General features: G+C 42.6%; 1 protein-coding gene across 1 annotated transcript; it reads left to right on the top strand.

Annotated features, from left to right (window-relative positions):
- The first annotated feature begins 16 nt into the window (after positions 1–16).
- Positions 17–26,558, top strand: LOC121533838 (syntaxin-binding protein 3). Its single transcript, XM_041840124.2, has 19 exons — positions 17–98; positions 731–780; positions 1,065–1,146; positions 1,895–1,971; positions 3,726–3,798; positions 3,920–4,020; positions 4,665–4,813; positions 6,776–6,884; positions 7,217–7,341; positions 10,390–10,488; positions 10,567–10,624; positions 10,760–10,825; positions 11,375–11,455; positions 11,537–11,672; positions 11,960–12,066; positions 12,563–12,664; positions 24,550–24,635; positions 25,073–25,221; positions 25,862–26,558. The coding sequence occupies exons 1-19, from the start codon at positions 53–55 to the stop codon at positions 25,960–25,962; spliced, it is 1,797 nt and encodes a 598-aa protein (XP_041696058.1). The 5' UTR covers positions 17–52; the 3' UTR covers positions 25,963–26,558.
- The last annotated feature ends 589 nt before the right edge of the window (positions 26,559–27,147 follow it).

Here is a 27,147-nt window from a genome sequence, read left to right as displayed (position 1 = left end):
ACAAAGTACGGGACAGGGCAGGCGGCAGTGGAAATTGGAAACAAGAAACAAGATGGCAACTGGTTCAGAGCACGGGCTAAAAAGAGTAGTTTGGCAAAGTAAGTTAAACTGATTATGGCAACGTTTAACTACTCAAAATATCGGGCTTATTTTGAGCTAATAGTTACCTCAATTAAGTTATTCAGTTGACCTTTTGCAAAGTTGTGTTGTGCTCCTCTCTGACTTGTGACAATGAAATGTCAGCTAGCCATAAGTTCTAATACGGAAGTTTGCAAACTAGCTATGGGTGTCCGTGGCCAAAGAGTTCCGAGATCAACTTTAGTTTGTGACATTTTGGGTGTTTATCTACCTGGTGATTACAATTGCGATTCCTATTGATACTGTATCACTTGTTTGCACATGAATAGCAATGTGAAACCCCATCCAATTTGGTTCGTTAGTTAGCCATGTTAGCCAGCTAGCTAACTTTAGCTAACTCCACCTAGCTAGTAGGAGCCGCAGCTGTTCTGGGCGGAAGGCTAGGTCATTGTATACACATTGGTCAGTGCACTGTAAACAAATATGAAAATAAAATGTCTGTGTAGGGTGGCTTTAGATAAGAGAAATAAGGTATGTCATTTATTGCTTTGCCAGTTGGATAATTTTTGGGAGGGGGCAGCTCTGTCAATAATAATGTAGCCTAGGGGTTGTCAACAATAACAGTATATACTGCCATTCATCTTTCAACTAGGAATAAAGGAAACGATCATCGAGGATTGCAAGAAGTCAGAAATATGGAAGGTAAAATAACTGGATCTGTTTATTTTGACACCACCCACTTGCATTATTGAATACATTGACTGCATTCCATCACCGTTATGTAAAGCCAATGTAGTTGGGTTAAGTGCTATATTCCCGACAGCATAATGTCCAGTCATTGTTTTGATACAATACATTCTCAAGCAGCAGTGTATGCTATGCTGATGACGTACATCTCTCTTGTCTTGTGTGCCACATACAACACATTGTCTGAATCAAAAGGTATATTCATATCAAGGTCATAACATACATATTTTATTCCTCAGATATTGATATTGGACCACTTCACCACCAAGCTTCTGTCCTCATGCTGCAAAATGTCCGACTTGATGCAGGAGGGAATCACCAGTATGTCACACTAATTGAAATTATAATTGTATAATTTCCATAGATGTCTACTGCTTGGCCTTGTGTCCGGCCAATAGGGATTGTAACTATGATTTCAGACCCTAAATATTACTTTGGTTGTAATTGGAGAACCACATTGCAAGTGGTGGAAGTTTTCACACATCAAAGTGACGCTTCATGGAGTGGGGATATGAAAAATTAGATCCCTGTAAGGCTGTCTGTTTTGTTATCAGTAGAACTGCTTATGAACTAATGTTACAAATAACCCAAGGCTACTTTGATTATGTTTTAAATGTCCAGTGCAGTCACTATGCTTTTGGAATACTGTGAAATTGTGAAAATTATGATAATGCCCTTATAGTGTAAGAACTGTTTGAAAAGACTGCCTGAAATTTCTGCCTGTTTTGATGGGATGGAGTTTTGACCTTCCGTGGTGACATCACCAAGCTGTAAATTAGTTAATAGACCAATAAGAAAGAGTTCCAAACCTCTCTGCCAATAACAGCTAATTTTCAGTTTTCCCATCCCCACTCAGACCACTCCCAGACAGTCCAAGCAAAATTACTGTTTGAGAAATTGCCCTTGGCTAAGAAGCAATTTGTGTCCTTTTGACCATTTTAATTGAAAACATTCACAGTAAGGTACTTAATTGTTGCACAGAAATGATTTGATATTGAGATTAAAACGGCTGCATTGGTATTATTGATATCTGCACCATGAACTGAAATGAAACTGTATTCTCTCTTAGTTGTGGAGGACATCTACAAAAGCAGAGAGCCTGTACTAGAAATGAAGGCCATCTACTTCATGACCCCTACAGCTAAGGTTCGACATTAGATATCTATACACCACACTCCACTAAAATATTGAAATGTCTACAGTGCATTCAGAAAGTATTCAGACCCCTTCCCCTTTTCCACATTTTGTTACGTTACAGCCTTATTCTAAAATGGATAAAATTCATATTTTTCCTCATCAATCTACAAACAATACACCATAATGACAAAGCGAAAACAGGTTTTTAGATTTTTTAGCAAATGTATAAAAAAAAAAAAAACATACTTTATTTACATAAGTATTCAGACCCTTTGCTATGAGACTCAAAATTGAGCTCAGGTGCATCCTGTTTCCATTGATCATCCTTGAGAAGTTTCTACAACTGTTTTTTACCTGTGGTAAATTCAATTGATTGGACATGATTTGTAAAGGCACACACCTGTCTATATAAGGTCCCACAGTAGACAGTGCCTGTCAGAGCAAAAACCAAGCCATGAGGTCGAAGGAATTGTCCGTAGAGCTCCGGGACAGGATTGTGTCGAGGCACAGATCTGGGGAAGGGTACCAAAACATTTCTGCAGCATTGAAGGTCCCCAAGAACACAGTGGCCTCCATCATTCTTAAATGGAAGAAGTTTGGAACCACCAAGAATCTTCCTAGAGCTGGCCGCCCGGCCAAACTGAGCAATCGGGGGAGAAGGGCCTTGGTCAGGGAGCTGACCAAGAACCCGATGGTCACTCTGACAGAGCTCCAGAGTTCCTCTGTGGATATGGGAGAACCTTCCAGAAGGACAACCATCTCTGCAGCACTCCACCAATCAGGCCTTTATGGTAGAGTGGCCAGACGGAAGCCACTCCTCAGTAAAAGGCAAATGACAGCCCGCTTTGCACCTAAAGGACTCTCAGACTGTGAGAAACAAGATTCTCTGGTCTGATGAAGCCAAGATTGAACTCTTTGGCCTGAATGCTCAGTGCCATCTCTGGAGGAAACCTGCCACCATCCCTACGGTGAAGCATAGTGGTGGCAGCATCATTCTGTGCCAATGTTTTTCAGCAGCAGGGACTGGGAGACTAGTCAGGATCGAGGGAAAGATGAACGGAGCAAAGTACAGAGAGATCCTTGATGAAAACCTGCTCCGGAGCGCTCAGGACCTCAGACTGGGGCGAAGGTTCACCTTCCAACAGGACAACGACCCTAAGCACACAGCCAAGACAACACAGGAGTGGCATCGGGACAAGTCTCTGAATGTCCTTGAGTGGCCCAGCCAGAGCCCGGACTTGAACCCGATCGAACATCTCTGGAGAGACTTGAAAATAGCTGTGCAGCGACGCTCCCCATCCAACCTGACAGCGCTTGAGAGGATCTGCAGAGAAGAATGGGAGAAACTCCCCAAATACAGGTGTGCCAAGCTTGTAGTGTCATACCCAAGAAGACTCAAGGCTGTAATCGCTGCCAAATGTGCTTCAATAAAGTACTGAGTAAAGGGTCTGAATACTTATGTAAATGTCATATTTCTGTTTTTTTATTTTTAATACATTTTCAAAAATGTCTAAAAACCTGTTTTTGCTTCGTCATTATGGGGTATTGTGTGTAGATTGATGAGGGGTGGGGGGAACAATTTAATCCATTTTAGAATAAGGCTGTAACGTAACAAAATGTGGAAAAAGTCGAAGGGTCTGAATACTTTCCGAATGCACTGATCATTATTACAAACTAAACAATACAACTGTTATTCATGTGTACAAGGTTTGACAGTGTTGTGAATGTGTATTTGTAATGAAATATTTCCATACTGCGCTTAGTGTGTGGATGCCTTCATTGGTGACTTCAAGCTGAAACCCAAGTACAAAGCAGCATACGTTTATTTCACTGACTGTAAGTATATATACTGTATGAAGGAGCATTTAGTCTTGATGCAAATCATTAGAAAAAGGTAGACCAATTTCATGAGTTGATTGTGAATTCTGGAACTAATTTTTTGAAATTATTTTTTTAGATTGTTCGGATGAGTTGTTCAACAAAATGAAACTATTCTGTGGAAAGTATATACGTGTCTGTAAGGAGTTAAACATTTCCTTCTTGCCCCAGGAGTCACAGGTAAGTGGTTGTTCGTCTCACGCTTTCTATAATTATCTTGTTTTATTCCTGACACTGACTCTTACAAAATCACTTTTACTATGTTGGTTAGATTATTCATGGTTGTTGGTCTGTGAGTGTCAGCTGGTGCTGGACTTCCGTAGGGCAAGAAAGGGAACACAAAACCCTGGAAGGGCGTTGCTTATAATATAATGTAATACACTGAGGCAATCTGTCAACGCTATGATTCTCTAACGGAAAATCTGGATTGCGTAGCACATGTAGGTTTCATTATATTCAAAATACCTGTTTTATTGTCAAGAAAAAAAGCTTGATGGGTGTGACTGTGTTGGATTGTATGATGTCTTTTATCCCCCAAAAAAAAAAGTTAGATGTTTATCAGTTGTTAAGAATGTAGGACTATGGGAAGATTTAGTCAGTTATTGTGTGTTGTTGGCACCTAGTATTTGAGAGTGAAACTGAACACAATGAACAAAAATGGCGTACACACACAATAACATTTCAGGACGCTCCTCCTCTCATCCATGTGTAACATCATAATAATCCTTTTATGAAGAATATTTTATTGTTGGAATATCTGATCAGAATCGGTAGATAAAGCTGTATTACGCATGATCGGTTTATACCAATCCTTTATGTTTCAGGTGTTCACTTGTGATAACCCTGGGGCCTTCCGCAGTATCTACAGCCCTCACAGTAGTCAGGACAAAGCGAAGACACTGGAGACTCTGGCAGCCCAGATTGTCACTCTCTGTGCCACGCTGGACGAGAACCCAGGGGTCAGATACAAGAAGTGAGTCAGAGAGAGGAGATGAGAGCTTCTGCTTTCTCAGTTTACTCCTGACATCACTCCTTCTCCTCAGCCCCCAAGCACATTCTGAGTTTCTGATTCTTTATGGGAATAATAGTGAAGACATCAAAACTATGGAATCATGTAGTAACCAAAAAGTTTTTAAACAAATCAAAATATATTTTATATTTGAGATTCTTCAAATAGCCACCCTTTGCCTTGATGACAGCTTTGCACACTCTTGGCATTCTCTCAACCAGCTTCACCTGGAATGCTTTTCCAATAGTCTTGAAGGAGTTCCCACATATGCTGAGCACTTGTTGGCTGCTTTTCCTTCACTCTGCGGTCCAATTCATCCCAAACCATCTCAATTGGGTTGAGGTCGGGGGATTGTGGAGGCCAGGTCATCTGATGCAGCACTCAATCACTCCCCTTCTTGGTCAAATAGCCCTTACACAGCCTGGAGGTGTGTTGGGTCATTGTCCTGTTGAAAAACAAATGATAGTCCCACTAAGCCCAAACCAGATGGAATGGTGTATCGCTGCAGAATGCTGTGGTAGCCATGCTGGTTAAGTGTGCCTTGAATTCTTAATAAATCACAGACAGTGTCACCAGCAAAGCACCCCCACACCAGAACACCACCTCATCCATGCTTTACGGTGGGAACTACACATGCGGAGAACATCTGTTCACTCACACCTCATCTAACAAAGACACAGCGGTTGGAACCAAAAATCTCAAATTTGGACTCCAGACCAAAGGACACATTTCCACCGGTCTAATGTCCATTGCTCGTGTTTCTTGGCCCAAGCAGGTCTCTTCTTATTATTGGTGTCCTTTAGTAGTGTTTTTTTTGCAGCAATTCGACCATGAAGGCCTGATTCACACAGTCCCCTCTGAACAGTTGATGTTGAGATGTGTCTGTGACTTGAACTCTGTGAAGCATTTATTTGGCCTGCAATTTCTGAGGCTGGTAACTCTAATGAACTTATCCTCTGCAGCAGAGGTAACTCTGGGTCTTCCATTCCTGTGGCGGTCCTCATGAGAGCCAGTTTCATCATAGCGCTTGATGGTTTTGCGACTGCTCTTGAAGAAACTTTCAAAGTTCTTGACATTTTCCGTATTGACTGACCTTCATATCTTAAAGTGATGATGGACTGTTGTTTCTCTTTGCTTATTTTAGCTGTTCTTGACATAATATGGACTTGGTCTTTTACCAAATAGGGCTATCTTCTGTATACCCCCTCTACCTTGTCACAACATTTACATTTTAGTCATTTAGCAGACGCTCTTATCCAGAGCGACTTACAGGAGCAATTAGGGTTAAGTGCCTTGCTCAAGGGCACATCTACAGATTTTTCACCTAGTTGGCTCGGGGATTAGAACCAGCAACCTTTCGGTTACTGGCACAACGCTCTTAACCACTAAGCTACCTGCCGCCCCATTACACAACTGATTGGCTCAAACGCATTAAGAATGAAATAAATGCCACAAATTAACTTTTAAGAAGGCACACCTGTTAATTGAAATGCATTCCAGGTGAATACCTCATGAAGCTGGTTGAGAGAATGCCAAGAGTGTGCAAAGCTGTCAAGGCAAAGGGTGGCTATTTGAATAATCTCAAATATAAAATATATTTTGATTTGTTTAACACTTTTTTTGTTACTACATGATTCCATATGTGTTATTTCATAGTTTTGATGTCTTCACTATTATTCTACAATGTAAAAAATAGTAAAAATAAAGAAAAACCCTTGAATGAGTAGGTGTGTCCAAACTTTTGAGTGGTACTGTATATAATATAAATATATATATATTTGACTCTGCTGTTCTGTTAGTAATAACTTTTTTGTAAGATGTATCCGAAACATAATTGTATCAGAAACAAACAAAAAATGTTTGTCACCTTAACATCTATGACGGTCATACAGTATATAACTCATGCATAACCATGTATTTTGTCAGGGAGACCATGTTGGATAACACCACTCTGGATAATGCCAAACAGCTAGCAGCACTGGTGGATTACAAACTGACTAAGCACTACGATATGGACGACAACGGCAAGAAAAAGGTGAGGCGGCCATCTTGCCTGCTGTCAGCAGGGTGTTGACACAATAAATAAGGACTTAACCGAGAGCGTTAGAAAATTTGTTATGGAAATAGCTAGAGATGACGGACACCAGCCAATAGGCTACATAAAGACTATAGTGACATGGCCCTAGACGTCGTCTTGAAGTATTTAGTTGAAAGGTTAGCAGGGTAATTTGTGTTTGTTTGTGAAGTAAGTAATTGAAAAAACACAAGTTAGCGAGGCTAGCCACATACTGTAATAGTACAACACTACAAAGTGTAATACTACAATGTAAATGACACCTTTCTGTGTGTGTTGTGTGTTCCCCTTAGGGAAAGACCCAGGCCCAGCTGCTCATTGTAGAGAGGGGCTTTGACCCCGTGACCCCCATCCTACATGAGCTGACCTATCAGGCCATGGCCTACGACCTTGTCCCAATCAAGAACGACACCTACAAGTAAGACCCCAGCTCAGTCCCAGTACTATTTTTTAAATTCTTTATTCAGATCCCCATTAGCTGATGCCTTGGCGACTATTAGTCCTGTGGTCCTGTATAGCTCAGGTAGAGCATGGCACTTGCACCGCCAGGGTTGTGGGTTGGATTCCCGGGGCTACCCATACATAAAATGGATGCACGCATGACCGTAAATCGCTTTGGATTAAAATGTCTGCTAAATGGAATATATTTATTATTACTATTATTATTATATGATATATTATTAGTCTTCCTGTGGTCCACTCTCCCTTAGCAACCATTAGTCTTCCTCTGGTCCACTCTCCCTTAGCGACCATTAGTCTTCCTGTGGTCCACTCTCCCTTAGCGACCAATAGTCTTCCTGTGGTCCACTCTCCCTTGAACCCCTGCCTTGTGTTCTGTTTTCTTGTTCTCACTTGTTCTGGAATGTCTGAATGGGTCAAAAGCAATATGACAAAGGCAATATGACAAAGGCTTTCTGTATTCATTTAGAGCAGTCCTTCTCAAATAGTGGGGCGCGCCCCCCTGGGGGAGCTCGGAGCGATGCCAGGGGGGGCGCGTGTGACCCCGGGGAACATGCTTTTTTTGCCGCAGGGAGTAGGGTTTTTTTGCACCGAACAAGAGCGCACAGAACAGGAGATATGAAGTGCAGATAACAAACCCTTAAGAGACACCATGGGAAAAAATTTAACAGGGATGAAAAGAAAGGCGAAGAGAGACGGAGATAATGAGACAAACGTAAGTCTCCCGAAAGCTAAGACGAGGAAATATGACGAAGCGTATGTAGCGCTTGGCTTCACTGTGACTACGGTGGGAGACGAGGAAAGACCGGTATGTATACTGTGTCTAAAAATGTTGGCAACGGACAGCATGAAGCCAAATAAATTAACTTAAAGACATTAAACCCCAATCACGCTGATAAGCCGCGAAAACGTGCCGAATATTGCCAACAATCGTCCCGCTTTGTGAATGCTACTTCAGTAAACCAGAGCTGATACTGCCTGCAGCATTAGACATGGTCTCTGTCATGCTGGATGATGCAAGTGCTGCAAAAATAAAGACTATCCCTCTGTCCAATGACACTGTCGCCAGACGTATAAATGACATTGCTAACGATCTTAAAGAACAGCTGGTAGATAAACTCAAAGACAAACGTTTTGCCTTACAGTTCGATGAAGCAACTGACGGCAACAAAGACTGTTTGTTTATCGCTTATGTACGTTTTGACATGACAAACTCCCTGTGTGAGGATCTACTTTTTTGTAAATATGTCAGAGACAGAGCCACAGCTGAAGAGCTATTCAAAATGCTGGACTGCTTTCTGACTGAGAATGGGCTAAAGTGGGAGAACTGCATTGGTGTTTGCAGTGATGGTGCACAGACCATGGCAGGGATGAGAAAATGACTTTGGGCACTCATCAAGAAGGCCTCACCTAATGCTGAGTGGACACACTGTGTTATACACAGAGAAGCACTGGCATCAAGGCACCTTTCCTCTGAATTAAGTGAGGTTATGACTGACATTGTAGGTGTAGTCAATTTTATAAAGACCAGACCACTAAAAACAAGAGTCTTCTCTGCTATCTGTGAGGAGATGGGAGCAGAACATGAAGCTGTGCTGTTTCACAGTGAATCAAGGTGGCTGTCACGAGGAAAAGTATTGTCCCGAGTTTTTGAGCTCAGAGAGCAGATAAGAATGTTTTCGGAGCATGAGCACAAGTATGACCTCGCAGAAAAATTTAGTGATGAGAACTTCCTGGCAAAACTGGCCTACCTGAGTGACATATTTGGAAAGCTAAATGAACTAAATCTACAGCTTCAAGGGAAAGATAAACACCTCCCTCAGGTCACAGACAAGATCAGCTCTTTCACTCGAAAGCTTGCAATGTGGGGCAGGCGACTTGATGAAGGAAATACTGATTCATTCGAGAACCTGCATGAATTTGTTGACACTACTGACTATGATGCCACCTCAGTGATTCCATATATTAAGGAGCATATTTCATCTCTGATGGGATTCTTTAAAAAGTACTTCCCTGAAAACAGTTCCCAATATGACTGAGTGAGAGATCCTTTCAATGCACCAGCTCCAACTGGTTTCAGCTCTGCAGAGGAGGACCAGTTCATTGATATGACGTCTGACTCCACATTGAGACTGAGTTTCACATCACAGACACTGAGTGTAGAGAGGCAGTATCCACTCTTAGGGCAGAGGGCCATGGGCATTCTTCTTCCTTTTGCAACATCTTATCTTTGTGAGACTGGCTTCTCTGCTGTTGCTGCACTGAAGACCAAGTACAGGTCCCAGCTAAACATTGAGCAGGAGCTGAGAATTGCAGTATCATGCTTCAAACCCCGCTTCGAAAAGCTGTGCACTGCAAAACGTGCTCATTGTAGCCATTAATCCTGACTTCCTCATTTTGATAAAAAAAAATAAGCACAAATTGTTTTATTCATTTTTGTTTTATAGGTCAAAGTGTTTCTTATATTGTGCTCCTGAGTTAATGTTGCGGATCAATTTGAATTTATTATTATTTATTGATTATATTTAATTTTTCCTTATATAAGGATTACATTTTTTGTTTGAATTTCAGGCAAATTGATGCACTTTAAGTATTTTCTGTTAGACTAAAAAACAATGTTAATAAAGTTATTCTTTGTAAGTTGATCTATATTTCTTTTTTTGTTTTCTTTAATGTTAATAAGGATATAATGTTATGCAGAGGTGTACTTATAACAATTTTATAGACAAATGATACTATTTACAGTCACGGCGGGGAGTTGGGGGGTGCAAAATGTTTACTTCTTCCAGGGGGGGGTAACAGAAAATAATTGAGAAGCACTGATTTAGAGGATAGCTGCACAGTAGCTGGCTCCTAAGACATTTATACTGTTGACACCAAGTAATGTCTCTTTTGGCTAGCTGTGTGCTGTTCTTTTTGCTGCATACTGTAAACATAGACATACATATAATCCACCGCCATGATGATGTAAGATAAACGTTGTTCGTTCACTTGTTTTTCTGTCCAGATACAAGTCTAAAGAGGGTTCTGAGAAGGAGGCCCTGCTGAATGAGGATGACCAGCTGTGGGCCAGACTCAGACACATGCACATTGCTGAGGTGTCAGAGTAAGTATCTTTTTTTTCTTCTTACAAAATAATAGTTATAATGAATATAATTTGTTAACTATGTGCTTTATATTCTAGGCAATTACCTAAGCTGGTGAAGGAAATTTCTGCCAACAAAAAACAGCCGGATGGAAAGGTAGGTAGCCATTTTAGCTTCTCCCTCCACCTCTGTTCCACATGAAACTAGAAAGCTTTCCTGTATCTGGTTTTGTCCTCTACCTCGAGTTCCCATTATTATTTTCTTCTCATCATTATTTTAAATGTTTTCTAGATCACAATAAGCGGTTTATCTCAGCTTATGAAGAAGATGCCCCACTTCCGCAAGCAGGTTGCTCAGGTACGTAGCACCAGGTGATCTTGTCTTCTCTGGTTGGCTCATTCTGATTGGTCTGCTCTGGTTGGCTCATTCTGATTGGTCTGCTCTGGTTGGCTCATTCTGATTGGTCTGCTCTGGTTGGCTCATTCTGATTGGTCTGCTCTGGTTGGCTCATTCTGATTGGTCTGCTCTGGTTGGCTCATTCTGATTGGTCTGCTCTGGTTGGCTCATTCTGATTGGTCTGCTCTGGTTAGCTCATTCTGATTGGTCTGCTCTGGTTAGCTCATTCTGATTGGTCTGCTCTGGTTAGCTCATTCTGATTGGGCTGCTCTGGGTGGCTCATTCTGATTGGTCTGTTAGGGTCGGGTGTGATGCCTTCGAGGCCCTGTATCATGTGGTGCTTTCTTCACCTGGTGTCTATGGAAACGATACTGTGAAGGAACTGGTAACTCCCCTATTATGTGACTGGGTTTATATAGAAATTAAAGCTGTTCACTTATACTACCATGTGGGGAAAAATGTATTGATATTAGAATAAAAACACCAGCCATGTTTCAATGTCAACCACAGAAAACGGTCCATCTGAATTTGACTGAAGACTGTATGAACCACTTCCAGAAGAACGTGGAGAAACTATGCAAAGCTGAGCAGGTATGTTTTACACTGTCTCATACGTATGTCTAAAATGTCACTGTGGTTCCTGAGTGATTTTATGTCTTCACTGTTGTATAGGACCTGGCAGTAGGGTCTGATGTGGAGGGTGTGAAGGTGAAGGACCCCATGAGGACACTGCTCCCTGTCCTGCTGCACCCCCATGGCACCTACGACAAGATCAGAGCTGTTCTCCTCTACATCTTCAGCCTCAATGGTGGGTCTGCTGCTCTGACACAACCTGCACCCTCACAATCTCAAAGTCTTTATATTTACATGTGATCATTTAGTCACTTTTATATGGCATCTATAACATTGAAAATGTAATGAAAGTCTACGGTTTGAAAATGGAAGGTCATGAATTCCTTATTTGTCCCTTGACTAAGGTACCGTTGGAGCTTCAGCCATAGGAATATTCCTTCAATAGAATCTATTTTAATTTGGCCTGAGGTAACTTTAGTCAAATAACCTTTTTAAAACCTTTTTCTTTCTGGTTCTGAACAGGCACAACAGAGGAAAACCTGAACAAACTCATCCAGCACGTTAAGATCGAGGAGGACCGAGAGTTCATTCTCAACTGGAGAGAACTGGGAGTCCCCATCATATCTTCGGTAAGTGAGACGTTATAGGGCATACTGTACGTAGTTTACTAGATCTTAGCAGGCTCATAGCCCAGGTGGATTCTACAGTACCATCATTGTGTATTGTATAGTAGTGTGGTCCTTCACTAGTTTTATGGGGTTGTGTACTTTCTTTCTTGCAATTCTCCTTTTGTATCTTCTTACCTTAAACTGGGCTTTTATTTATTGTTGTTCCTCTTTTGTCTCTCTCTCTCTCTCTCTCTCTCTCTCTCTCTCTCTCTCTCTGTCTCTCTCTCTGTCTCTCTGTCTCTCTCTCTCTCTCTCTCTCTCTCTCTCTCTCTCTCTCTCTCTCTCTCTCTGTCTCTCTCTCTGTCTCTCTCTCTGTCTCTCTCTCTCTGTGTCTCTCTGTCTCTTTGTCTCTCTGTCTCTCTCTTTGTCTCTCTGTCTCTCTCTCTGTCTCTGTCTCTCTCTCTCTGTCTCTCTCTCTGTCTCTGTCTCTTTGTCTCTCTCTCTCCCCTCCACCCAGCCGAGCTTCTTCCCACTGCGTAGGTCGTCTCGAAGGGACCGCACTCAGGAGGAGACATACAACCTGTCCCGATGGACACCTGTTATCAAAGACGTGATGGAGGTCGGTGTGATGATAACAATGATAAGCCGTTTCCTATCTCACAGAACAGAACTGTGTCACTTAGCTTTTCTCTGGGAGGGAGGGAGTCACGGGGTGTACACAGTCCTTTTCTGGGTCCCTGTGCTACTTAACTCTGTGTCAATGGCATCTGTGTGAAACAGTGGATCGAGGCTCTATAAGCGTGACAAAAGAAGTGATCTGATTCAGGTCATCTGATACAGTATGATCATGTGTTATTCTATATGCTGGACTGTGCTAGCCTATGCTGTGCCTGTACTGTTGTGTGTTGGTCCCTGGGGCAAAACCAGACACATTGTGACACACTTGTTGACGGCAACTGACCCTCTCTGCTAGCCCCTCAAATCTTACCTCTTGTATGGGTTGTTACATGCTTCCCTATATGTGAGATTATCAATACTTCCAGAGTTTGGGACTACAAGGTTCTGCAAAAATGATGATTCTGAGATTATTGGCTTTAAAGTTCCAAACCCCTCATTGGTTTGAATGGTGTCAGCGGTTTTTGTCTTGAATTCTTTTGGACTTGAATGTGGTTATTTAGAGTACAGTATAGGTAGAGAACATTGAACAGAACAAGGCTATATCAATAACTCAGTTTTGACAAAAATGCAGATAGAACCCAAGCTCTGGAATGGGCTGAGTTTGAGGCAACGTTCCAATATGCAGGTAACTGCCAAAAAAAGGAAATACTTGATTAAATAAGGGATACAAAGCAGGTGCTTACACAAAGGTGGAACATCCCATCATGCTTAGGGTCATGTATAAAAATGCCCAGTTGCACATTATTTTGTCTGCCATGGCTAGAAGAAGAGATCTCAGTGATTTTGAAAGAGTGGTCTCAAAGTAGCATAGGGGGTTTAACTGTTGGGTGGGGGGGGTTCATTTAGCTATTTGATTTATAATTTTAGGACTCCTTTAGGTATCCCCCCCCAACAGTTAAAGAAAGCTTAGGAAATATTTGAATTTTTTTTTACACATATTTAACCACTTATTTTTGTTGGCACAAAACTACATCCATACTTCCATTCGTTTGTATGGGTTACCTTCAGACGAGTCCCATCACACTTGTGGGTGTCGTAAAGCAAAATGGAGAACACCATCGTGTTCGTGAGAGTCTCCCTTAGTCATATTAGTTTGTATGACAAACCATTCGGACGCTAGACGTTTCCGTGAGAAGACCGATTTTCAGGATGTCTCATGATCTGACAAACACCGCTGTAGCTCGGCCACCTTCCACCGCAGATGCAGAAGGCCGACATGCAGTAGATTGAGATGCAGCCCATGCAAAAAAAACAATATCTCTAGCTTAAACGGATGGATTTTGATGGGGATTTTTGTATTATGTTACTTAGATTGACTCACAGGGATGGTAGCTCTCCAGGAACAGGTTTGGAGAGTCCTGCCCTAGACACTATCGTACATGAAAAGCCCAGGAGGGCGGACGTTTCTGAGAGACTGGATCCGGCACACCTGGCCCCGACGATCATACCACACTCGAAGTCACTTAGGTCACTCGTTTTACCCATTCTAACGTTCAATTGAACAGTAACTGAATGCCTCGATGCCTGTCTGCCTCCTTTATATAGCAAGCCAATGCCACGTGACTGTAGGAGCGATCCAGTTTCCTGAATGGGGTGAGTGTATATAGGCCGGTGAGTGTATGTAGTCCGTGTAGCCATTTAATTAACTATTTAGGAGTCTTATGGCTATTTAGCTTCTACCCCCAAGCCATAAGACTGCTATCTCGGAGCCTGTTGGTCCGAGAGCCAATGCGCCGGTACCGTCTGCCAAACATTAGCAGAGGGAACAGGTAATGGCTTGGGTGGCTGAAGTCTTTGGCAATTTTTCGGGCCTTCCTCTGACACATGTAGAGGTCCTGGATGGCAGGTAGCTCAGCTCCAGTGATGTACTGGGCCATCTACACCACCCTCTGTAGCGCTTTGTGGTCGAGGGCGGTACATTTGCCATACCAAGTGGTGATGCAGCCAGTCAAGATGCTTTCTGGTGCAGCTGTAAAACATTCTGAAGATCCCAGGGCCCATGCCAAATTTGTTCATCCTCCTGAGGGGGAAGAGAAGCTGTCGTGCCCTCTTCACAACTATGCGGGTGTGTACAGTAGGGGACTTAGCACGCACCCCTGAGGGGCCCTTGTGTTGCCTACCCTCACCACCTGGGGCTGGCCCGTCAGGAAGTCCTTATCGAATTCCGAGGCGCATATTGAAGATGTTAGAAGAACTGTCTACATTTACTTTTCGTCAGCCAAGAAGATGAGTAGGCCTAACGAACAGCAAAAGCACTAGCCTATCTAAATCTACTATCCTCCATAGTACAAAAGTTGATCTATTCTATTGGTCAGCTTGTGCTTCTGTGTGATAAATACATATTCCAGAACATACTCTGGGACAGTTGTGGGACGCGATAGGTCCCAAATTAATACAACCACTGTACATCAAAAAACCTTTTACATTTTTTACTTATTTATTTCACCTTTATTTAACCAGGTAAGCTAGTTGAGAACAAGTTCTCATTTACAACTGCGACCTGGCCAAGATAAAGCAAAGCAGTGCGATTAAAAACAACAACAGAGTTACATATGGGGTAAACAAAACATAAAGTCAAAAATACAACAGAAAAAATATATACAGTGTGTGCAAATGTAAGTTATGGAGGTAAGGCAATAAATAGGCCATAGTGCAAAATAGTTACAATTTCGTATTAACACTGGAATGATAGATGTGCAAAAGATGATGTGCAAATAGAGATACTGCGGTGCAAATTAGCAAAATAATAACAATATGGGGATGAGGTAGTTGGGTGGGCTAATTTCAGAATGGCTGTGTACAGGTGCAGTGATCAGTAAGCTGCTCTGACAACTGATGCTTAAAGTTAGTGAGGGAGATAAGAGTCTCCAGCTTCAGAGATTTTTGCAGTTCGTTCCAGTCATTGGCAGCAGAGAACTGGAAGGAATGGTGGCCAAAGGAGGTGTTGGCTTTGGGGATGATCAGTGAGATATACCTGCTGGAGCGCAGACTACGGGTGGGTGTTGCTATGGTGAACAGTGAGCTAAGGTAAGACAGGGATTTGCCTAGCAGTGATTTATAGATGACCTGGAGCCAGTGGGTTTGGCGACGAATATGTAGTGAGGGCCAGCCAACAAGAGCGTACAGGTCACAATGGTGAGTAGTATATGGGGCTTTGGTGACAAAACGGATGGCACTGTGATAGACTACATCCAATTTGCTGAGTAGAGTGTTGGAGGCTATTTTGTAAATGACATCGCCGAAGTCAAGGATCGGTAGGATAGTCAGTTTTACGAGAGCATGTTTGGCAGCATGAGTGAAGGAGGCTTTGTTGCGAAATAGGAAGCCGATTCTAGATCTAACTTTTGATTGGAGATGCTTAATGTGAGTCTGGAAAGAGAGTTTACAGTCTAACCAGACACCTAGGTATTTGTAGTTGTCCACATACTCTAGGTCAGACCCGCCGAGAGTAGTGATTCTAGTCGGGTGGGCGGGTGCAAGCAGCGTTCGGTTGAAGAGCATGCATTTCGTTTTACTAGTGTTTAAGAGCAGTTGGAGGCTACGGAAGGAGTGTTGTATGGCGTTGAAGCTCGTTTGGAGGTTTGTTAACACAGTGTCCAATGAAGGGCCAGATGTATACAAAATGGTGTCGTCTGCGTAGAGGTGGATCCGAGCGTCACCAGCAGTAAGAGCGACATCATTGATATACACAGAGAATAGAGTTGGCCCGAGAGTTTAACCCTGTGCCACCTCCATAGAGACGGCCAGAGGTCCAGACAACAGGCCCTCCGATTTGACACATTGAACTCTATCTGAGAAGTAGTTGGTGAACCAGGCGAGGCAGTCATTAGAGAAACCAAGGCTATTTAGTCTGCCAATAAGAATGTGGTGGTTGACAGAGTCGAAAGCCTTGGCCAGGTCGATGAAGACTGCTGCGCAGTACTGTCTTTTATCGATCGTGGTTATAATATAATTTAGGACCTTGAGCGTGGCTGAGGTGCACCCATGACCAGCTCGGAAACCAGATTGCATAGCGGAGAAGGTACGGTGGGATTCGAAATGGACGGTGATCTGTTTGTTAACTTGGCTTTCAAATACTTTCGAAAGGCAGGGCAGGATGGATATAGGTCTGTAACAGTTTGGATCTAGAGTGTCACCCCCTTTGAAGAGGGGGATGACCGCGGCAGCTTTCCAATCTCTGGGGATCTCAGACGTTACGAAAGAGAGGTTGAACAGGCTAGTAATAGGGGTTGCGACAATTTCGGCGGCTAATTCTAGAAAGAAAGGGTCCAGATTGTCTAGCCCAGCTGATTTGTAGGGGTCCAGATTTTTCAGCTCTTTCAGAACATCAGCTGTCTGAATGCAGCGGAGGGTGCAGAGCTGGTGGCCGGGGTAGTGGCAGCCAGGTGGAAAGCATGGCCAGCCGTAGAAAAATGCTTGTTGAAATTCTCGATTATTGTAGATTTATCTGTGGTGACAGTGTTTCCTAGCCTCAGTGCAGTGGGAAGTTGGGAGGAGGTGCTCTTATTTTCCATGAACTTTACAGTGTCCCAAAACTTTTTGGAGTTAGTGCTACAGAATGCAAATTTCTGTTTGAAAAAGCTAGCCTTTGCTTTCCTTACTGATTGTGTATATTGGTTCCTGACTTCCCTAAAAAGTTGCATATCGCGGGGGCTGTTTGGTGCTAATGCAGTACGCCACAGGATGTTTTTGTGCTGGTCAAGGGCAGTCAAGTCTGAGGAGAACCAGGGGCTATATCTGTTCTTAGTTCTGAATTTTTTGAATGGGGCATGCTTATTTAAGATTGAGAGGAAAGCACTTTTAAAGAACAACCAGGCATCCTCTACTGACAGAATGAGGTCAATGTCCATCCAGGATACCCGGGCCAGGTCAATTAGAAAGATGCAATGAGGCTGATGCAACGGATCAGAACGTTTAGCTTAAAATGTTGATAGACTATTAGGCTATTTCTTCACATTATAAGCGCAGCAATGTACACACAGCAGTAGGCTATAAGCGCGAATGTTCCAAAATGCAATTAGCAGTAAAACACTGTTCTCAAAAGTGCACCGCAAATGCGAGCGGTTTCATATGACAGAGATGAAAATATCCTTCAGATATGTAGAAAGAGGGAAGATCTAAAGACGCAACAACTAGCATGGGTTGTTAATATGACTAGGATTGTGTCTTTGGCTGCTGGACAACGAAAGAAAGTTGAGAACATGAGAGAAATATTGGTTTCAATGGCATATGAGGAAGTGTTTATCAAAGAATCCCCTTAACATTCCTATTGTCGGAACATGGTAAGACATGCCTCATAAAAAATAAACGTCCAGGTTTTAAGTAATTATGTTTCGTTTCAAAATGTTGACTGCCTCTGCTCAGATTGCAAGATGGGTGATGTTGCGGTGCGCAACAGGCACTGGCCTTTATCTCCTATCAGAAAGAACAGTGCCTCAAGTTGGTCACAGAATCAAGCCTTTAGATAGAGGGATGTGTTCAGTCCCAGGGTCCTGCACTTGGAGGGGACTATGGTGTTGAGCTGATGTTGCTGTTTCCTTTATTTTGGCAGTTACCTACAGTGAGGGAAAAAAGTATTTGATCCCCTGCTGATTTTGTACGTTTGCCCACTGACAAAGACATGATCAGTCTATAATTTTAATGGTAGGGTTATTTGAACAGTGAGAGACAGAATAACAACAAAAATATCCAGAAAAACGCATGTCAGAAATGTTATAAATTGATTTGCATTTTTATGACGGAAATACGTATTTGACCCCTCTGCAAAACATGATTTAGTACTTGGTGGCAAAACCCTTGTTGGCAATCACAGAGGTCAGACGTTTCTTGTAGTTGGCCACCAGGTTTGCACACATCTCAGGAGGGATTTTGTTCCACTCCTCTTTGCAGGTCTTCTCCAAGTCATTAAGGTTTCGAGGCTGACGTTTGGCAACTCGAACCTTCAGCTCCCTCCACAGATTTTCTATGGGATTAAGGTCTGGAGACTGGCTAGGCCACTCCAGGACCTTAATGTGCTTCTTCTTGAGCCACTCCTTTGTTGCCTTGGCCGTGTGTTTTGGGTCATTGTCATGCTGGAATACCCATCCACGACCCATTTTCAATGCCCTGGCTGAGGGAAGGAGGTTCTCACCCAAGATTTGATGGTACATGGCCCCGTCCATCGTCCCTTTGATGTGGTGAAGTTGTCCTGTCCCCTTAGCAGAAAAAAACACCCCCAAAGCATAATGTTTCCGCCTCCATGTTTGACGGTGGGGATGGTGTTCTTGGGTTCATAGGCAGCATTCCTCCTTCTCCAAACACGGCGAGTTGAGTTGATGCCAAAGAGATCGATTTTGGTCTCATCTGACCACAACACTTTCACCCAGTTCTCCTCTGAATCATTCAGATGTTCATTGGCAAACTTCAGACGGGCCTGTATATGTGCTTTCTTGAGCAGGGGGACCTTGCGGGCGCTGCAGGATTTCAGTCCTTCATGGCGTAGTGTGTTACCAATTGTTTTCTTGGTGACTATGGTCCCAGCTGCCTTGAGATCATTGACAAGATCCTCCCGTGTAGTTCTGGGCTGATTCCTCACCGTTCTCATGATCATTGCAACTCCACGAGGTGAGATCTTGCATGGAGCCCCAGGCCGAGGGAGATTGACGGTTCTTTTGTGTTTCTTCCATTTGCGAATAATTGGACCAACTGTTGTCACCTTCTCACCAAGCTGCTTGGCAATGGTCTTGTAGCCCATTCCAGCCTTGTGTATGTCTACAATCTTGTCCCTGACATCCTTGGAGAGCTCTTTGGTCTTGGCCATGGTGGAGAGTTTGGAATCTAATTGATTGATTGCTTCTGTGGACAGGTGTCTTTTTATACAGGTAACAAACTGAGATTAGGAGCACTCCCTTTAAGAGTGTGCTCCTAATCTCAGCTCGTTACCTGTATAAAAGACACCTGGGAGCCAGAAATCTTTCTGATTGAGAGGGGGTCAAATACTTATTTCCCTCATTAAAATGCAAATCAATTTATAACATTTTTGACATGCGTTTTTCTGGATTTGTGTTGTTGTTATTCTGTCTCTCACTGTTCAAATAAACCTACCATTAAAATTATAGACTGATAATTTCTTTGTCAGTGGGCAAATGTACAAAATCAGCAGGGGATCAAATACTTTTTTCCCTCACTGTATATACAGTGCCTTGCAAAGGTATTCATCCCCCTTTGCATTTTTCCTATTTTGTTGCATTACAACCTGTAATTTAAATGGATTTTTATTTGGATTTCATGTAATGGACATACACAAAATAGTCAAAATTGTTGATGTGAAATGAAAAAAATTACTTGCTTCAAAAAATTCTAAAAAATAAATTACAGAAAAGTTGAGTGCATATGTATTCACCCCCTTTGCTATGAAGCCCCTAAAGAAGATCTGGTGCAACCAATTACCTTCAGAAGTCACATAATTAGTTAGATTGCACACAGGTGGACTTTATTTACAGTTTAAGTCAGAAGTTTACATAAACTTAGGTTGGAGTCATTAAAACTCGTTTTTCAACCACTCCACAAATTTCTTGTTAACAAACTATAGTTTTGGCAAGTCGGTTAGGACATCTACTTTGTGCATGACACAATTAATTTTTCCAACAATTGTTTACAGACAGATTATTTCACTTATAATTCACTGTATCACAATTCCAGTGGGTCAGAAGTTTACATACACTAAGTTGACTGTGCCTTTAAACAGCTTGGAAAATGCATGGCTTTAGAAGCTTCTGATAGGCTAATTGACATCATTTGAGTCAATTGGAGGTGTACCTGTGGATGTATTTCAAGGCCTACCTTCAAACTCAGTGCCTCTTTGCTTGACATCATGGGAAAATCTAAAGAAATCAGCCAAGACCTCAGAAAAAATATTGTAGACCTCCACAAGTCTGGTTCATCCTTGGGAGCAATTTCCAAACGCCTGAAGGTACCACGTTCATCTGTGCAACCAATAGTACGCAAGTATAAACACCATGGGACCACGCAGCCGTCATACCGCTCAGGAAGGAGACGTGTTCTGTCTCCTAGAGATGAACGTACTTTGGTGTGAAAAGTGCAAATCAATCCCAGAACAACAGCAAAGGACCTTGTGAAGATGCTGGAGGAAACAGGTACAAAAGTATCTATATCCACAGTAAAACAAGTCCTATATCGACATAACCTAAAAGTCTGTTCAGCAAGGAAGAAGCCACTGCTCCAAAACCGCCATAGAAAAGCCAGACTACGGTTTTCATCTGCACATGGGGACAAAGATCGTACTTTTTGGAGAAATGTCCTCTGGTCTGATTAAACAAAAATAGAACTGTTTGGCCATAATGACCATCATTGTGTTTGGAGGAAAAAGGGGGTGGCTTGCAAGCCGAAGAACACCATCCCAACCGTGAAGCACGGGGGTGGCAGCATCATGCTGTGGGGGTGCTTTGCTGCAGGAGGGACTGGTGCACTTCACAAAATAGATGGCATCATGAGGAAGGAAAATTATGTGGATATATTGAAGCAACATCTCAAGACATCAGTCAGGAAGTTAAAGCTTGGTCGCAAATGGGTCTTCCAAATGGACAATGACCCTAAGCATCCTTCCAAAGTTGTGGCAAAATGGCTTAAGGACAACAAAGTCAAGGTATTGGAGTGGCCATCACAAAGCCCTGACCTCAATCCTATAGAAAATGTGTGGGAAGAACTGAAAAAGTGTGTGCGAGCAAGGAGACCTACAAACCTGACTCAGTTACACCAGCTCTGTCAGGAGGAATGGGCCAAAATTCACCCAACTTATTGTGGGAAGCTTGTGGAAGGCTACCCGAAACATTTGACCCAAGTTAAACAATTTAAAGGCAATGCTACCAAATACTAATTGAGTGTATGTATACTTCTGACCCACTGGGAATGTGATGAAATAAATAAAAGCTGAAATAAATCATTCTCTCTACTATTATTCTGACATTTCACATTCTTAAAATAAAGTGGTGATCCTAACTGACCTAAGACAGGGAATTTTTACTAGGATTAAATGTCAGGAATTGTGAAAAACTGAGTTTAAATGTATTTGGCTAAGGTGTACGTAAACTTCTGACTTCAACTGTAAGTGTCACATGATCTCAGTATATATACACCTATTCTGAAAGGCCCCAGAGTCTGCAACACCATTAAGCAAGGGGCACCTCCAAGCAAGCGTCACCATGAAGACCAAGGAGCTCTCCAAACAGGTCAGGGACAAAGTTGTGGAGAAGTAAAGATCAGGGTTGGGTTATAAAAAAAATCAGAAACTTTGAACATCCCACTGAGCACCATTAAATCCATTATAATTTTTTTTAAAGAATATGGCACCACAACAAACCTGCCAAGAGAGGGCCACCCACCAAAACTCTCGGACCAGGCAAGGAGGGCATTAATCAGAGAGGCAACAAAGAGACTGAAGATAACCCTGAAGGAGCTGCAAAGCTCCACAGCGGAGATTGGAGTATCTGTCCATAGGACCAATTTAAGCCGTACATTCCACAGAGCTGGGCTTTACGGAAGAGTGGCCAGAAAAAAAGCCATTGCTTAAAGAAAATAAATAAGCAAACATGTTTGGTGTTTGCCAAAAGGCATGTGGGAGACTCCCCAAACATATGGAAGAAGGTACTCTGGTCAGATGAGACTAAAATTGAGCTTTTTGGCCATCAAGGAAAACGCTATGTCTGGCGCAAACCCAACACCTCTCATCACCCCGAGAACACCATCCCCACAGTGAAGCATGGTGGTGGCAGCATCATGCTGTGGGGATGTTTTTCATCGACAGGGACTGGGAAACTGGTCAGAATTGAAGGAATGATGAATGGCGCTAAATACAAGGAAATTCTTGAGGGAAACCTGTTTCAGTCTTCCAGAGATTTGAGACTGGGACAGAGGTTCACCTTCCAGCAGGACAATGACCCTGAGAATACTGCCAAAGCAACACTCTAGTGGTTTAAGGGGAAACATTTTAAATATCTTGGAATGGTCTAGTCAAAGCCCAGACCTCAATCCAATTGAGAATCTGTGGTATGACTTAGATTGCTGTACACAAGCGGAACCCATCCAACTTGAAGGATCTGGAGCAGTTTTGCCTTGATGAATGGGAAAAAATCCCAGTGGCTAGATGTGCTAAGCTTATAGAAACATACCCCAAGAGACTTGCAGCTGTAATTGCTGCAAAAGGTGGCTCTACAAGTATTGACTTTGGGGCGGTGAATAGTTATGCACGCTCAAGTTTTCTGTTTTTTTTGTCTTGTTTGTTTCACAATAAAAAATATTTTGCATCTTCAAAGTGGTAGGCATGTTGTGTAAATCAAATGATACAAACCCCCAAAACCCCCCCCAAAATCAATTTTAATTCCAGGTTTAAGGCGGCAAAATAGGAAAAATGCCAAGCGGGGTGAATACTTTCGCAAGCCACTGTATACTAGCATACCACTTAGAATGAAGCAATGTTTTTGACTGTGGTATCTAAAGTGCATTCGGAAAGTATTCAGACCCCTTCCCCTTTTCCACATTTTGTTACGTTACAGCCTTATTCTAAAATGGATTACAAATTAAAAACAGAAATACCTTATTTACATAAGTATTCAGCCCCTTTGCTATGAAACTTGAAAATTGAGCTCAGGTGCATCTTGTTTCCATTGATCATCCTTGATGTTTCTACAACTTCATTGGAGTCCACCTGTGGTAAATTCATTTGATTGGACATGATTTGTAAAGGCACACACCTGTCTATATAAGGTCCCACAGTTGACAGTGCATGTCAGAGCAAAAACCAAGCCATGAGGTCGAAGGAATTGTCCATAGAGCTCTGAGACAGGATTGTGTCGAGGCACAGATCTGGGGAAGGGTACCAAAAACATTTTGCAGCATTGAAGGTCCCCAAGAACACAGTGGCCTCCATCATTCTTAAATGGAAGAAGTTTGGAACCACCAAGACTCTTCCTAGAGCTGGCCGCCTGGCCAAACTGATCAATCAAGGGAGGAGGAGGTTACCAAGAACCCAATGGTGACTTTGACAGAGCTCCAGAGCTCCTCTGTGGAGATGGGGGGGGAACCTTCCAGAAGGACAACCATCTCTGCAGCACTCCACCAATCAGGCCTTTTATGTTAGCGTGGCCAGACGGAAGCCACTCCTCAGAAAATTGAGTGTCGGGTCAATTGAGGCTATAGTTTGGTTTATTGGGTATTGAAAAGCTAGGTTGCACACTATGTTCTGATTTTCAATATTATTTTATATTCCTAAATTGGCTCTTGGCTGTTTCGATTGAGGCTGGTAAGTGTATAACTCCGTCATTAAACACAAATAAAATTCCAGCTATGGGAAGGAAGTTCATTGAGGACTTTCCTGTACATTGCGTTTCTTCTCAGAAAGGGACAGGCAACTGAGAGGGATAGGGTTATTCAAATGGCCCCTAGCTCAAAAGGTTAAAATTCAACTCATTTCAGTAAGTCTTGTTTGTGCAGTTTAGGTCCCTCAGGCATAGAACATTGGACACTAGAGACTGTTAGCAATAAATAGTATAGAAATTGTGAATTGAACACAGGCACTGATTACTCTCTACCCATAACAATACAACTGATTTAGGATCAGTTATCCCAATGGCTGATACCAGCCTACACCTAACTATTATGAACTAAGGCTATGCAACACAACCAGCCGTGGACCTGCAATAAGTGACCAAATGTCCTGGGCCCATTGTCCAGTGACTGCCTCCCCACCATCATGACAACTGAATGAGTTGTAGTGTATGATTGACATCCTGTATTGATTTAAGACTTTGTGTGTGATGTGTGGTGTTCCAGGATGCTGTGGAGAACAAGCTGGAGACCAGGGAATGGCCACACCAGTCAGAGTGCCCAGCAGCCTGGAATGGCTCTGGGGCTGTCAGGTAAGATTCAACATTCTTGAATTGGCACACAATTGCAGTTGGTGGTATTTGCTTTTGGTAAAGGATGGTAACAAAAAAGTGCACAAGGATGACATTCATAGACTAATTGCAACCCAAAGGGTGGATTGGGGTTGAGGAAGGGGTTATGGCTGTTAAAGAAGGAGCGTTGGCACTCAAACCAAACTCCATTCAGAGTCTTCTCCCATCCTTGGGGTGTGTTATGCCTGGATGTGACAATGAGTGGTCCACATCGTTACTGTGTGTCAGTTACACAAGCTGATCTCTTTATAGTCTAGGTCTAGGATATGGTTCTGTTATAAATTACAACTCTTACAAATACAGATCTGATTAAGTAATGAAAAAAATATGATAACGTAACTATTATTAATCTCAGACACACACATACACACACCATCCGTCCTTCTCTCTTCTCCCAGTGCCCGTCAGAAACACAAGGCCAGTTCTCAGGACGAGCGGAAGAGTGGCTCCAGGCTCATCATCTTCATCATTGGAGGCATTAGCTACTCAGAGATGCGCTGTGCCTACCAGGTCACACAGTCCGTCAAGTCCTGTGAGGTCATCATAGGTGGGTAATAACAGCAGCAACTCTACCTGCTGTGCTGCAGGGCACCGTGGGTGAATCTCAATCTCTTGTTAGTTGCATCCTCTCTCATCGCCTCCAATGTGATCTTTTCCAATGCAAGGAGAGAGGACACAAAGAATTGAGAAGACTTTTGAGATTCAACCATCCATTCTCATTGTCCTTAACTACAGCCCAGTAACTGGACTAGTGCTCGACACCCCCTGCTGTACATAAATGGTAGTACAAAACAGGAGGTGATGAATGGGGGAACAAATTACAGTACAGTATGGGTCAGTCTTGAGCAGGGGCGCAACTTTCACTAGGGACGGGGGCCACATTCTGAAATTGCAGTTTTGTCCCCCCCCCAGTTTTATCATTGGAATGTGATACAAAACGAGGCAACGGTGTGCTTTAGGACCATGCGGACGCCTCCAAGCGGTCGGGTAGGCTGTTTTGGAGTGTTTATCCGACTGGACAAAAAGAAATATATATATATATAATTATGTCCCACCACATCTAAAACCAAAGTTGCACCCCTGGTCTTGAGTGTCAGGCAAAGCAACACTACAGAATGTTCTTCATCTGTGTGTCCTTTTATTTTGTTGTTATTTAACAAACATGTAATTGTTTTTTTATTCTCCAGGATCGTCCCACATTGTGACCCCCATGGAGCTCCTAGACGATATTCAGGCCCTGAGTAAACCAACCACCACCAAGGAGACCTTTACAATAGTGAAGGAGTGACCCACCCCGTATCCCTATACCCCTTCCCCAAACATAACACCCTCCCCCAAACCTGAGCACAGAGCACTCAACTTTCTCAATGGAAGACTGAAGGGAATTCATATTCTAGAGTTTAGTCATTAGCTATGTGTATTATTAGTACTTAACTTTTGGAACCTGGTGCATATTTGTAACATAACCGTTGTGCCCTACCCTAAAGTGCAGTTATTACCTTTTTATAAAATCTGTGTGTGGCTGCGTCTCAAATGGCACCCTTTATTCCCTATAAAGTGCACTACTTTTGATCAGGGCCCATAGGGCTCTGGTCAACTGTAGTGCACTGCTGGGGAATAGGGTGCCATTTGAGATGCACCCTGTGTTTTTGTTTTGTCTCGCCTTAAAACACTCATAATCTTCCATGTTGGAAAGCTTCTGAGAAATGCTTAGAGATGTAATTTGGATGAAAAGATATGGAGCTAAACTAATGTACATATTGATGTAAGCACTGTCTGTCTGCTGCTAGCTAAACCCTCTCTCCCCTCTGTTACTGTTTATTTTGTCATAGATTATTTACCTTTTCTTGTATTGAACAACTGATGAATAAATGGTTGACATGGTTCAATGGTGTCTTATTATTTGGAGTGAGACTCACTTTGATCACTTTGTTACTCAAAATCCAATTCTGCTATGAAAAACAACTATACTTTAGGGCTAGGGCAGTGGCTCTCATCCTGTTCCTGGGGACCTAAAGGGGGACACATTTCTGTTTGTGCCCTAGCATTACACCCATGATTCAAAGCTTGATGATGAGTTGATCATTTTAATCATCAGTGTAAGGCAAAAACTACAATGTGCACCTCTTTGGGACCCCAGGACCAGGATTGAGAACCACTGGGCTAGAGCCATCTACTGAAACACTCAGTTATCTATGTTTTTATTACATGTGTATGATTCATCACCAAGAGCATCAATAATAGAATGTTGATCTATGGTGATACTGGCTATTGTTTGGGAGGTTTTGAGGAGACCTATGAAACATCTGAATAATGAAGAAGAAAAAAACAATCAGAACAACAGTAATGTGATCATCTGCAACACATGTACAGTCCTTTCCAGTGGGAAAGGAAGGGAAGCAGAGGTTCAATAGAGAAGGCAATAAGTGCAGCAGGGTTTTGTGTCTGAGGTATCTGGCTGGGCTGGGACATG

Source organism: Coregonus clupeaformis, chromosome 20 (genome assembly GCF_020615455.1).
Source record: "Coregonus clupeaformis isolate EN_2021a chromosome 20, ASM2061545v1, whole genome shotgun sequence".
Lineage (NCBI taxonomy): Eukaryota > Metazoa > Chordata > Actinopteri > Salmoniformes > Salmonidae > Coregonus > Coregonus clupeaformis.
Note: the sequence above shows the minus strand (reverse complement) of the source record. Positions and strands in the feature narration are given on the sequence as shown.